Source organism: Bison bison, unplaced genomic scaffold (assembly GCF_000754665.1).
Source record: "Bison bison bison isolate TAMUID 2011002044 unplaced genomic scaffold, Bison_UMD1.0 scf7180017864162, whole genome shotgun sequence".
Classification (NCBI taxonomy): domain Eukaryota; kingdom Metazoa; phylum Chordata; class Mammalia; order Artiodactyla; family Bovidae; genus Bison; species Bison bison.
In genome coordinates, this window is record NW_011494734.1 from 4,103,505 (window position 1) to 4,118,097 (window position 14,593).

At 39.3% G+C, this 14,593-nt stretch overlaps 1 protein-coding gene across 1 annotated transcript in view; it reads right to left on the reverse strand.

The window, feature by feature from the left end:
• Positions 1-5,066: 5,066 nt before the first annotated feature.
• The window catches only part of SFRP4 (secreted frizzled-related protein 4), a 10,354-nt gene continuing 827 nt past the window's right edge, over positions 5,067-14,593 (reverse strand). Inside the window, exons 2-6 of the mRNA XM_010841493.1 lie at positions 13,298-13,383; positions 13,138-13,203; positions 10,707-10,905; positions 8,092-8,155; positions 5,067-5,610 (exon numbers count right to left, since the gene is read on the reverse strand). Coding sequence (XP_010839795.1) covers positions 5,425-5,610; positions 8,092-8,155; positions 10,707-10,905; positions 13,138-13,203; positions 13,298-13,383 — 601 coding nt within the window. The 3' untranslated portion in view covers positions 5,067-5,424. The remainder of the gene's footprint in view (positions 5,611-8,091; positions 8,156-10,706; positions 10,906-13,137; positions 13,204-13,297; positions 13,384-14,593) is intronic.

Sequence of the window (14,593 nt, forward strand, 5' to 3'; positions counted from 1 at the left end):
GAACTTAGTAAAGTGGTATGCAGCAGCATGAGGCAGGCATCTGGGGGCTGGGGTTGGTGGTATCTGGGAGTATATTCTTCCCCAGAGGAAGAAAGGTTAGAAAAGACTAGAAAATTGTCAGGGCTCCAGCTCACTGGATCTTGAATCTTAGCTGGACTTTAGGCAGCAGATGCATGTCATTGGCCACTGTGGCTGAGGTAATCAGTGCATATACCTTGAAGCAGTGGGCTGAGATATGTAAACAAGATGCGAAGCGCATGATGGTGGGGCCATGGGTCCAAACTAGCTCGGCAGGCAATGGTGTGTCTGTGAGGGAAGGAAGCACCTCTAACCTGACAGCCAGACAGAGCCGGGGATGAGTCTCATCTTCATGAACTATACAGTACAGAATAATCTCCAGCCTCTGGTACTGGATCAGTCATGCACCTTGACCTTGAAGCCAGAGTTTCCTTCATTGCCCTCTAACCTGACAGAGCCGGGGATGAGTCTCATCTTCATGAACTATACAGTACAGAATAATCTCCAGCCTCTGGCACTGGATCAGTCATGCACCTTGACCTTGAAGCCAGAGTTTCCTTCATTGCCCTACTTAGCCCTTGTAGCCTGTTTCTAACATAGGAGACCTGAAGCATTGTTGATTAGAGGCTACTACCTTCCAGGATACCCTCCCTGGATCCTGTTCCTTGTAAGCAGATGCTTTGCAGAAAATGGACCAGTTCCCTAAAATGTGCTCTGCTTTATTCTATGGCCCTCTCCTTGGAGTCTCTTGGCCCTGAGACACCAAGAGTTGATCTGTTGCTAATGATGCTTGCCTGTACAGTGTTCGAACTTGCTCACCCCTTGGAAGTTACTCTGGGAGACCTCCAAAGCCAGTTCTTTTTTCAATGCTTTTAAGAAAGAAGAAAGTTTACTAAGCAATGGTTTATGTGATTTTCAGCTGCTAAAATATTTCAATGACATAATAAATACTTGAAATTATTAGATGACTAAATGGTTAATGAATTTTAAAAATCCTTCTGTTTGATTCAACAACAACATTTGAGAGATCCCTTGATACCATGATGAAACTTTATTCATAATACCATGTTTTGCTTAACCTCAGTGTTCTGAACCTCATACTGTTATTCATGTTATTACAATTTTGTGAGATTTGGGATCGGCCCTCTGGCTATGAGTCTTCTCTCTTATCTAAATGTAGTTGCTGATCAAGTATGCTCCTTTTCCCTCTAAAATATATCACTTATGTGATTTAAATTTGCCATTACAAAATGGTTCTCATCTAGATATTACAGCTGCATGTTAGAACTATCTAGTTATAAAACTACTCTCATACAAATATTGCAACTAGATATATTAGACTTATGCCTATACTGCCTGAAGTTGTAAAGGCAAAATTACACACCATAGAGATTCTTACTGCCATTGATGTCCTTTTAAAAAAGGTTTCCTTACATGCTAGTAGAAACAGACCTCTCTTAGATAGAAGAGTAAATAATGTAAGATATGTAGGATGTGAAGGCAGAACTGTCCCTGGGTGACAAGGGAGTCCCTGATGGCTGACTTGGGTCAAGGTTCCCAGTAGTCTTGACAAGCCTTCCTTAGACACTGAAGCAGCCTGGAGTGTTTCTTCCCCAACTTTCTGTCCATCTTCCTTCTGTCTCAGCTCTCCCAGCCTTATTCAACTCCCTCCTCACTCTTTTTCACAGGTGTTTCCTCTAAAAGGATCCATATTTGATTGAATTCCATTTTGGTGCCTGCTTCTCTGAGTACCCAGACTAACACACATGTAATCAATATAAGTTTTCATGTCTACCTGGCTTGCTGCTACTGCTGTTGCTAAGTCGCTTCAGTTGTGTCCGACTCTGTGCTACTCCATAGATGGCAGCCCACCAGGCTCTGCTGTCCCTGGGATTCTCCAGGCAAGAATACTGAAGTGGGTTGCCATTTCCTTCTCCAATGCATGAAAGTGAAAAGTGAAAGTGAAGTCGCTTACTCGTGTCCGACTCCTAGCGACCCCGTGGACTGCAGCCTACCAGGCTTCTCTGTCCATGGGATTTTCCAGGCAAGAGTAGTGGAGTGGGTTGGCATTGCCTTCCCTGCTACCTGGCTTAAATCCATACTATATTTCATCACCCTCTTTCTCTCTCTGGTAATATGTTTGTGCATGCATGCTAAGTCACTTGAGTCATGTCCAACTCTGTGTGACCCTATGGACTGTAGCCTCCCAGTCTCCTCTGTCCATGAGATTCTCCAGACAAGACTACTTGAGTGGGTTGCTATGCTGTCCTCCAGGGGATCTTCCCACACACGGATGAAACCTGCATCTTGTATGTCTCCTGCATTGGCAGGTAGGTTCTTTATCACTAGTGCTACCTGGGAAGGCCTAATATGTTTACAGTATTTTCTAATTATAAAAGCAACACATGTTCATTAGACAGAGTACAAGGAAGCATTTATGGCTTGTACTCTTCTGTGCCACATTTTTTTTCCTGGTTCTGAGAACTCAGTAACAGTAGGAAATTATTTGTGACATGAAAATCTGTCCTCCCCTCATGCCTGGGGAGCCACATTCAGAAGTCCATTCTCACAAGTTATTGACAAAATAAACTAGTCATTCATTGCCCAGCTGCCTGGAGTGTGGAGAATGTTGTCAGTTGAGGGCTCATAGATGAAAAGAGACATCAAGTTTGCAGCTCAAATTTATGTTATAAGAAGGTGAGGACAATCTTAGTGAGGAGCTGGAAAATCACTTTGATACACCTATGGGCCAAACATTCTGCAGGATGACTGACAATAGGATCAAGAACTTTCCTGGCTGGGCATCCTCCTCAGCCCAGCAATGTCCCTTAAATGAACTTATCCTCCAGGACTAACTAAGGATGTGCATGGATATTAGCTATCAAGCTGTTTGAGTTATTCAGTACATACAGTTAAATCTCTAATAACATGAAGGTCTAAGTGATGCTCACCATTGAATACCTCATGGCCACTATAAATAAGCCGGCCTGGGTTTTAGTGATGTGAGAGCTAATTCAAATAAAGGGCTGAGTGAAGAAGGCAGTTTATGAAACAGTATAACCTGTATAATAGGTTTTGTTTTTTATCATATAAATGCACAGAGGGAGACTGCAAACTGCGAGAGGAGTGACTGTCAGGAAGTGGAAATTTGGACACAGACCTACCCATAGGAACACTGTGTGACTACCAAAGCACAGATAGGAGTTATCTTGCCTCAAGCCAAGGAATGCTCAGGACTGCTGGCAACCTGCAGAAGCTAGGGAAAAGGATTTGGTAACCAAACTGATGGATGCTGAAGGAATTGGAAGTTTTCTGAAGGAAGTAGCTACAAGGTGGTGGAATCGAGGGACCCTGGGCTTGCCTCTTCTCATGAACACACCCAGACTGCAACTAACTACCAGACAATCATCAATAACAAAGACTGGAGCCTACCCCAAATGGTATTCTACATCCAAAGAGAAAAACCCAACAAGAGGCAGGAAAGGTGCACCGTTATACAATCAAACCCCATCCCCCCAGGTGAGCGATTTACCTCTCATAAGTATTTAGGTGGAAACAATATTTTAAGGGAGAAAAATTTGTGGCTCTCACACAAAACCCACTTCCACACTTGTTATATTACTCTCAGTGTGGGCTGATGTTCATTTTCAACTTTTTTATAACAAACAGTGATTATCAATTAAAGTAATTAATGTACCTTATTAAGTTGTGATATGCAGTATATGATTTCAGTTAAATATTCAAAGGAAACAGTGTTTAAAATTGTCAAGCCATTTCCAAACTCTCGTTACATCATTTTGCACTTAAAAAAAAGTTTTGCAGGGAGTTTTTTCATTTCCGTTGAGAGTTCTAACTCCCCTCCCCACCCTCCAAATTCCTACTATGCTAAGGAGGTAATCTAGGGTATGAATGGCTTTTCATGGACTTTCCTAGATTTCTTTAGATGCTATCCTAAATACCTGTCTGGTTTTCCTTAAGGGCCAGAGTGGTTTGTTTTTTAGACAGAAACACACATGGAGTATTTTATTGATACCTCTGTGTGGGTGTTTATATTGGATTCCTTCAGCTCTATTGCCGTGGGGTAACAGGATACAGATGAAGTTACATTTTCAGGAGGAGATGGGTGCCCATGCCAGCACTCTCATTAACGCTGTTTCTTCACTCTGCCCTGGCTTACCCACACACCTCACCTCTGTGTCCCAAAGCCTACAGAGATGAAATTAAATTATCTGTTTAATCATTGTGTGTGAATGCAACATGTAACTTACCCCTACTCTGAGAAGCAGCAACAATGGTACATCTAAAGGAGATTTTACTCTTAAGCTTGCAGTTTGTTCTTCTATATCCTTGAGTAGTGGATGGACAAGTGACTGCAACTGTCTTTTCCAAGTACGGAGCTGGTGTGTGGCAAGGGTGCCATAGCAGGCTGAAGACCAGGGGCTCTGGATCCTGACCCTCCTACCTCAGGCCCAAGGCACCCTTGGGGGCACCAGCAATCAGCAGAGAGGCTGGGCGTCAAGATACCTGGGATGTCCTGGGAAGTGAGATGAGCATCACACTCACAGGTGTAAGATGCTTGGGGATGACTAATTGGTACCCAAATCATAGAGAAGATACAAAGTGTTTCCAGTGCTGCTTAAAGGGGCTGTAAGAAACATGCATATGAAATCAGAGCATCTCCACTGTGGCATGGTAACCAGAAAACAAGGGTCCAGACTTTGTCTGTCTGCCTTTCCCTTTTATTCATTTAGCAATACTATTGTTTTAGTTTTAGGGTTTCTAGCTGAACAGAGCAGAAAGGCTTCTTTGTAAAAACAAAAACCATAAAACCAGACTGATTCTGATTTTCCACATCCTACTTTTCTAGATTGTTCAAAAATCCCCTTTGATCACAAAAATTCTTCTGCAAACAGTAAAGATCTTTGAAACATTCACTCCTCTTGCTTTCCTCTTTAGAAGCATTATATTTTCAATCACATTTTGAAAAACTGCTCACATCCTAACCACCAAATAAAATAAAACATATTGTAAAAAAAAAAAATTGGGTGTTTTGTTTGTAATATGGCATTTATTTTTCAATGCACATATCAGGTCAAATTGTAAGAACAAAAGCATCTTTGCCCTTGTGGAGCTCTCACAGAGTCTGCACACAGTTTACTCTCAATACAATAAGCTTATTTGACCAGCTTTCTTATACCTTGCATACCAAAGGGCATACCTACCACTATGGTTTGTAGTGACTTAAAAAGAAAAATTGAAGCATATCATTAAGAAAAATGCTGCAAGATGTGTCTATGAAGAGGACTGTGGTTGTTAAGGCGAGGGGTGTGCGGCCTTCTAACAGGCTGTCTGGGTGATGCCTGGCCTCACTCTGAGAGGAAGTTCCCATTTCAGAAAGCAGTTAGCTCACGCTTGTTTTGGGTTTGTGCTCTTTGGAGCACTCCTAGCTTTGATGTTCTTCTTGGGGCTGGCTGGTTTGGGAGCAGGTGGCTTCCCCTTGGGCTTCGGGGCGTTACTGCGACTGGTGCGCCCTGCTGTTCGCTTCTTGTCCTGGGCTGTCCTCTGCTGTTCCTGCAGCCTCTCTTCCCACTGCTGGGAGGCAACGTGTACATGTGACCATCAAATATGTCTCACCTCTTCATGCTATTAAACTAATATCCAAAATAATGCGTATTTTCACTGTAATATACTCATCACGAGACTCATGATTACCATAGCTACTCTACCCCGTGATGTTGAGCATGTATCCTGTAACAAGTGCTTTGGAAAGCACTGGATATATATGGTAATGTCTTGACATACATTTATTTCATTGAAACAACAGCCCTTCTAGGTAGACACCATTGTCATGACCGGGAAACAAGCATACTGATGTTATTTTCAGAGCCAACAAAGTCAGAGCTGGGATTCAAATTTACCAGCCTGACTCCACAGCCTAAGGCCCTTTGCTGTTGTTCAGTTGCTCAGTCATGTCCAACTCTGTGACTCCATGGACTACAGCATGCCAGGTTTCTCTGTCCTTCACTATTTTCTGGAGTTTGCTCAAACTCATGCCCATTGAGTTGGTGTTACCATCCAACCATCTCATCCTCTGTCATCCCCTTCTCCTCCTGTGAAGGCCCTAATGTATGCAATTTTTCCCATAGGCCCTGTAATGCAACTTTCCTATACAGCCAATCATTCAAAAAGGCTTTGCCAAGGCTAAAAGCGGAAATGGATACAGCCTCACTAGGAAGCTGGGATTTCTTACCACACTTAGAGGTTCACCTAACTCTCTTACATCTGAAAGAAGATGGAAGCCCCACCCACATTTAGTAATCCACTCAGGTGTTAGCTACCCAGAGCTGATGAGAAATGCCATTCTAGACAGTCAAGATTCCATGATAGAAAAAGAATTTACTCTTTAAATATGAAAATGTCTAAGAAAAAAAATGAAAAAGAGTCTATTTGAATAGACATTGCTTTTCATTATAACACATATGTCCCTACTTTATGTTAGAGTATAAAAATTAGACCACAACCATAGGTCAGGCAGTAAAAATACAATGAAATGAAAAATACAGTCCCCACCCTCCTAGGGCACAACTCTAGTCCTAAAATAATAAACTTATTACTGTGCATTGTTATACCATGGTGATATTTTCATATTCTTAATACTGTATTGGAGTATTTGCTGCCAAAGTGAATGACCCAGTTATGATTCTTGAAAGCTTTCTTTCCTGTCAACAATCTCAGTTTTCAAGGTGGACTTACCTTCTAGATTGATTCTTCTAATCTACTGTAGTCTTGGAAACCAAATAAGCAACTCTGCTAGAATTTTCTGTTCAGTAAGACAAAGTGTGCTCCTGAGAAGCTCATGAGTGTTTAGCTTAGATGCAGCAGCAGTGTTTGGGCCTTATTTAGAAAAGGACTCAGTAGAAGAGGTTGTGTTGAAACTGCCTTCTCCATGCATGCAAGCACGCTCAGTTGCTCAGTCATGTCCAACTCTTTTGTGACCCCATGGACTGTAGCCTGCCAGGTTCCTCTGTCTATGGGATTCTTCAGACAAGAATACTGGAGTGGGTTGCCATTTACTCTTCCAGGGGATCTTCCCAACCCAGGGATTGATCCCATGTCTCCTGCAGCTCCTGCACTGACAGGCAGATTCTCTACCACTGAGCTACCTGGGAAGCCCACCTTCTCCATAAATCAGTATTAATATACACTCTCCCCTTGCTCAAGAATTTTCATTCCTGCAAACTAAGAAAACACAGGCAGTTGCAGTATCTTTTCTGAACTGGGTAACACAAACTCTCCTGCATACATCTAAACATATTTTAAGGAAAAAGGATGCTTTTAAAATCCAAACCAATAACCTGATTTCTTTAGTTCTGGAATGATTTCACATCTCTGGGCAGAAAATTATTCTAACTCCTCTAACTGACCAATTTTTCTATGATGTTACCGTTAAATTATGGATTTGACCACAAAAGTATTACTTTTTGAATATGACTTATTTTGTCAAAAGTCTTGAAATTATCTTAAATACAGGGAAAGAATCTTCTCTGTACAGTGACAGTGTGAATTTCAAAAGCAGATATTCACACCCACATATATCTGTATTAATACCACTGTATATTAATTCTGTTCAAGCATCTGACTGACTGCTAAACAAATTAAATATAATACAATAAAGAAAGCAATAAATAAATTTAATCTGGAAATGTTGAAAACCAGTAGATCAATACTGAATGCAACCAAATCACCTTTGAAACTGAAGAGAAACTTATGATAAAAATTCCAAATGAGAAAAGTTATTCTCTTAATTATCTATTCAAAGACAAACACTGCTACTGTTGCTGGCTCCTATCATAGCCTAGTTGGAGCTAGGTATGGCAACCCACTCCAGTATTCTTGCCTGGAGAATCCCCACGAACAGAGAAGCCTGGCGGGCTACGGTCCACAGGGTCACAAAGAGTCGGACACGACTGAGTGACTAAGCACAGCACATGATAGCCTAGAGATGAAAGAATGTGAAGAATTCCCAAATACGTGCATTTCAATCCATATCTGTGAATTCCTAATTATACTTACCATGGATCTTTTACTGAGTTGGTCTCTCCATTTTTCAACTAAACAATTTTCAAGAAGCATCATCCTGAAAAAAGTAATTTATCTTAATAAGCAATGCTAATTATGAAAGTAAAAATTTCAAAAATACAGAAGTTCAAAAATATAAAATACAAAAAATTGTAAAAACCAAAATTCTTCAATAACCATTAGCCCCACAAGTCCCCATTTATATTTTACTAATATTTTCTTTCGGTGTATTTATTTAACTAATATTTCATATTTTATTAGATCACACTGTACATTTAGATCATACTGTATATTTCCTTTCAGCATTGTATGCATTTTCTTATATACCTGAAAAATTAAAAAAATATAACTTTCCTAACTATATAAATTATAACTATGGATATCCATAATATATTTAACTATTTCTCTACAGTTGAACCTCCCTTTTGCTTAGCTATTATCATCAGCATTGCACTGAATATCACTAGTGTGCACTGGCTAATTATTTCCTTAAGATAGATTTATGAAAGCAGAAGAGTATGTATTTTTTTCTTAAGGTTTTCACTGCATAGTGCTAAATTATTTTCAAAATGGTTGAACTGTCATTTAATTCACCAACATTAAGACTAAGTAAGAATGGAATCTTGCTTTTATTTGGGTTGGAAAATTAAGGAGGTAAATATTTTAATGTTTATTTACTATTTGTACTTCTTTTAGAACTTTGTATAGACTTCATACATGCATTTCTATATTGTAGTCAATGTTTTAAGTATTGATTTAGATGTAAATTTATACTTACTTTTTATAGAGTAAATCACTATCTTTTGTTATACCCATTGCAGTAATTTTTTTTTTTGTCTTTCTGTTTCTAAAAAAAATTTTTTTGGCTGCCTGGCACACAGGATCCTAGTTTACAGACCAGGGATTGAACCCATGCCCCCTGCAGTGGAAGTTTGGAGTCTTAACCACTGGACCTCTAGGGAAGTCCATGTCTTTCTCTTTTTATTTTTGATTTTAATATGCACAATATTGTCATCAGATATGTGCACTGACATTTTTCCTCATGATTTCTTACATTACTTTTATGTTTACAGACTACTTTATTTTTCAGGTAGTACATATTTATTTACTGAACTTTATCCTTTTTGATTAAGTTTTTAAAATATTTACTTTTTTACCCCATTTAAAATTTATTGAGTACAAAGTGAAAATACATACTATTTTCCCAAGTAAAGCTATTTGCAACATTTACTAAACAACAGTTTGATTTCTATTGATTTGCCACATCTCTTTCAAAGTAGAAGTTCTTGCATGAATTATAATCTGTTGCAAGATTTTCTTCTCTGCTTTATTTATCTACATGTCTACTGTTGCACCACATGACTTGAACAAGTGTAGCTTTATACTAACTTTGCTTATGACATAAGGCGTATTTTCACTCATCCTTCGATTTTCAAAATCTCCTTTACATGTCCTTAGCACTTTATTCTTCCAAATGATCATTAGCATTATTTGTGAAGACATAAATCTCAATCATCCAAAAGATGTTTACTAGGATTTTGATCAGAATTACACTATCTATAATCTAACAGGGAAAATGACACAAAGGCTGTTATTTAACTCATGTATTATCTATTCACCTGTTCAGCAATCCGGCACATCCTCAGATGTGCTAGATGCTTCTAGTACTGGAGCATATATAAGCATCATAGAGGAATGAGCCCAGAAACAGTCATTCAAAGTTCATTCATTCAATGTATTTAGAAAGACAAGATATAAGCAGTAAAACAGCTTTAAAGCCGAAAGCACAAGAAGTGTGAAGAAGGTACTAAGTACTGATAGACTGAAGAATAAGAAAGTATTTAAGTGAAGGCAGTATCAAAAAGTGGTTTTTTTTTTTTTTTTTGAGAAATAGAATCTTGAACTGTATATCCAGAAGGAATAGGAACATTATTAATGGCAGAGAATCAAAAGGAAGACTTTTTAAATAAAAATGAGTAGTTTTGCTGGAGAAACGAAGTGAAGCAAGTTATGGGGCTCTTTCTGGAACCTGTGCTGAAGTGTTTGATTTTTATATTTTAAGGACTTCTTATGTTGTAAGGATATATATAAAAAGATGTTATGGAAATATAAGTGAGGAGACACACTCCCAGCTGGAGAGATGCATACAATACATGTGTGTGAGTGTATATATGTGTTTATATAATACTCAAGTAAACAAATGTAAACTAAGTGTGGAACTGTGTTTCAAATGGCCATCGTTTCTTGATTCACAATTTATTTAAAAGGTCTTAAAAGTTCATATTTGCTACAATAAGATTGATTTGAAAAGAACTGGTTTTACTCAATTTATTTGCTTATAAGTTTCTGAAATCTGGTAATAAATTCTGAAATTGATTTTTAAAGAGTCCACTGAAATGCTCATATTTTCATTTTTCCTTAATTCTATTAAGAATTAAGTGATGTTTAGGATATATGATATCCCAATCAAACCATCTATTAAAACTGATTTTTTTTAAAAGCTAGTGCTTTAAAAAAAAAAAACAACACACACACAAACTAGGACTTCTAAGTGGGATTCATGGTTTTCCTAAGCTGTGTGCAGTTTTTTTCTGCCCCTCTGTGCCTACCGTGAGCGCCACTCGTAACACATGATGAGAACATCTTGATGAGGCAGGATGTGTGGACACTGGCAGGAAGAATTCGTAATAAGAGGGACTTGAGTCCGAGGGATGGGTGATGAGGACTTGAAGATCTCTTTCACATCCACCACTGTCGTTACTTCATTACAGCCACTCCTCTGCACGGCTTTTATTTTTGCATGAATGACTGCAATTGAAAAATCGATTTAAGTGTTGCTGAAGCTTTGGAGAGAAATATGGATGGTGTATTCCTGCCAACTCCTGAGCCTCTCTTAAAGAATCACTCCTGTAATTATGGTCATGTCCAAGCTGCCCGAATGCAGGCAAAAATGCCCACACAATCATATGCTAAATGTAAGGCCTCCCATATTGTCAACAATGTCTTAAAAGTTCTGAATCATGCTGCAAGATAGAAAAGGAAATTCACAAGCGGGCTTACTCTGAGATCTGTCTTTGGGTCAGTGACTGCTCCACATGGGGCTACAGATAGAGTTTCAATACAGAATCCCATGGATTCTTCTCAGCCCTAAAATTCTATAATTCTATGATGAGGGGCTTTTTTTGGGAGGGTGCAGAAGGGAACATCAGGAAATTTAGTTACATAGAAGGTTGACTAAATTTTGTAGAAATAATACTACTTTGTCTTTCTACTCTGTCCTGTAATGATTTGAAGTGAGAATCATATATTCTCAGATTCAGAAGGCACCTAAAAGTTTGTGTGGTTCAATTACCCATCTGCTGCTTGAACTGTTCCAGAGAAAGTTGTTACAGTCCTAACATTGTAATGCAGGCAGGAGTCTCTGAAGATGACTGCTCTCAATTCTTTAATTTCCCAAACTGCCAAAGCAGGGTCTGTGGTGGGCAGAGGTGGAACTGTTATTACAGATGACTGGTAATGTCACTGCGTCTTATCATGCTTGCAGTTCTGACCTCCTTGAAAGTGAAAGTGAAGTTGCTCAGTCGTGTCCGACTCTTTGTGACCCCATGGACTGTAGCCTATCAGGTTCCTCCGTCCATGGGATTTTCCAGGCAAGAGTGCTGGAGTGGATTGCCATTTCCTTCTCCAGGGGATGTTCCTGACCCAGGAATCAAGCCCGGGTCTCCCACATTGCGGGCAGACGCTTTACCGTCTGAGCCACCAGGGAAGCTCCTTGACCTCCTTGGTCCCTTGCTATTACCACCTGCCATGGAGTTGTAATCAGCCTAGGATGGATCTGTCTTGGATTCCATCCTAGCAAGCTGGTTTATGAAGGAGTTGAATAATTTAAATAGAAAATAGTTTCATCATCAATGTGGTTACGAAGCAATGATGCCTCAGAGAACAGCATGACAGTGAAACTCAGACTGGACAATTAAGTAACTAAGGCTGGACGGTGCCAGACAAGGGGCTACGTGGATCAGATTAAGATGATATCTACATATAACAGGTTTAAAAAACAGTAACAAGAAGCTACTAGAAAAGACAGTGTTTTGCTTTGTTTTGTTTTTTTTGGGGGGGGTTGAATTACCCATTTTGGCTATGTGTGGTTCTCAAATATGACAACCTAAATAAGAGGTTATTTTTTCAGACTTTTATAGTGCCATGATCTTCCTGCTTTTATGTGGGTTGTATAATACAAAGGTTCTTATGATATAAAATTTCAGTTTGAAATATGGAAAACTAAGTTACCAAATAAAACAAACATTTTTACCCAAATAGTTTCCACTATTTCAACAGAAATAATTTAAGAAACACACAAAAAACCCCATGAAATAGCCCAAAAAAGTATTTTAAAGGAACACATTTTTAATTAAATTTACTTTCAAATTATGACACTAGAATTCACTGAAAACATTCAAGACAGCATGATTGACTTATTCTCTGAAGAAAGTGCCAACTGGGTCTTTCAAATAAGAGAACATTTAAACTATGTTAATACTTACAGCCATAGGTCTTGTGATTAACATATTCCCACAGTTTTTTAAAAAGTGTTTTTATAAGTAAAAAGATATGTGTGCACATCTTAATTCTTTGGTCTCTGGGCCTCAGGTCAAATCCACAGATCACTTACCCATCCTTTCCACAGCAGTGAAACTTTTTTTTCCGTCCCCTCCCACCGCTGCCCTAAGGCCCTGTGGTGAAACCATGAGAGAAGTGAGGTGATATCCTGGCTGACAGAACTTCTGGACAAATAGGACAGTTAGGATCAGGATGTCACACTTGTAATCTGATTCACAGCACTGCCCTCACCCAGGTTACTTTACTTAGTTTTTACTTGATTTACCCAGAAAAGCAAGAAATATTCACAGTTGTTATTGTGCCATCTAGGACCCACATGACTGAGAGAAATCACCAACCCGCTTTTTCACTTCATGACTAGCAGACCTGGCTGTGTCATGTGCCAAGTCCCCAAGCCAATGGATTCAGCAGATGATTTACCGTAACTGTAGTTTTTGCTTAGATACGTTGCCAGGGTTGGCTTCACCTTTTTGCACTTGCACCGGTCTAAAGAAGACAAAACAAAGGCAATGTTGAAAAAAGGTTCAGAAGTCACTCTGGAGAGAAGAAAGAGATGGAGCCTTGAGGCTAATGAACTTACCCGGGCTTAGGCGTTTACAGTCAATGTCAAGAGGCCTTTCCTGTACCATCATGTCTGGAGTGATGTCTATCCACTTAACGTCTGAAAAACACACAGAGACACATGGGTGTGGTCAGTGATTCCAGCTGGAGTAAGGAATCATCTGGAGACACTGACTAACACGGCAGCACACACAAACACACACAAATCCTAAACAGCAAAAATTATATGTGATTGTCAACTACTTCTTCCATATAGACTCTTTGGGCTTAGGAAAGAAGACTTATGGCTGAGACTGTTTATCCAGAACAAACTAAAGTGAAGGCACATCCATTTAAACTGGTTGATACATACAGCCAACCTGGATTTATCCAACATTTATCCAACCTGGATAAATTATGTCATTCCCTCCTAAATCTATTTTAAAATGTTGATTTTCCAAGTTGACAGTTTACACTAATCAAAATAACCAAAATAGTCCTCAATTCCCACCTCACATTTTGCAGAAACAATCCAGAGCTACCCCCTAAAGAAGCATAACCCTGTATCAGTTCTATAATTAAAGAAATACATTTTTTTTTAAACTGAATTAGAGAGGAGCTTAAATTTCCCCCCCTTCACTTCACTTCTCCACCTCCACGTTTTGGGCAAGGCTCTGAGATATAACTTCAGAAACGACACTAAAGCAACACCATAATTTCTTTAAATGTGTAGCAACTTGAGTCAGGGATAAAAGGAGGCAAAAATATTCTTAGGTTTTATTTCAAGAAGTGGATTTAAACCTGCCTCTTCTTCCTAGAAAAGCAACAAAAAGACTAAAGAGAAAAGAAGGAAGTGGTGGTTGAGTTCGAGTTAACTAAGATGCCACAGACGCTGGCATTGGGTCAAAGACCATGAAACAGACATCACAGTTTTCCAGGGCAACTAAATTTATAAACTGTACTCCTGGTGGGAAGTGACTAGTACTGCTTTTTCAGAAAGAGCTTTCAAGAACTAACGTTAAGTGGAGAATCCTGGTAGGAGTGTTTTATTTATTAAATGATATTAAAAAAGTGGTGAAAGTGGGTTCGACCCAACTGTCACTGCTATTACTATTTTATTACTACAAAGAAAAAATTCTCTAGTGTCACCTATCTAAGAAAAATCGCCCATCCCTCTTTATGGGGACATGGTGTTTTTTAGCTCCTGAAATTCCTGTGGAGAAAGCAGACTTTTCCAGAAGTTAAGTCACCAGCCCTTCCCACCTCCTCCAATTCACCTAAGAAGAATGGGGGGCTGCCCGACCACTCACTGACAGCTGTCGGGTTCTCATGTGGC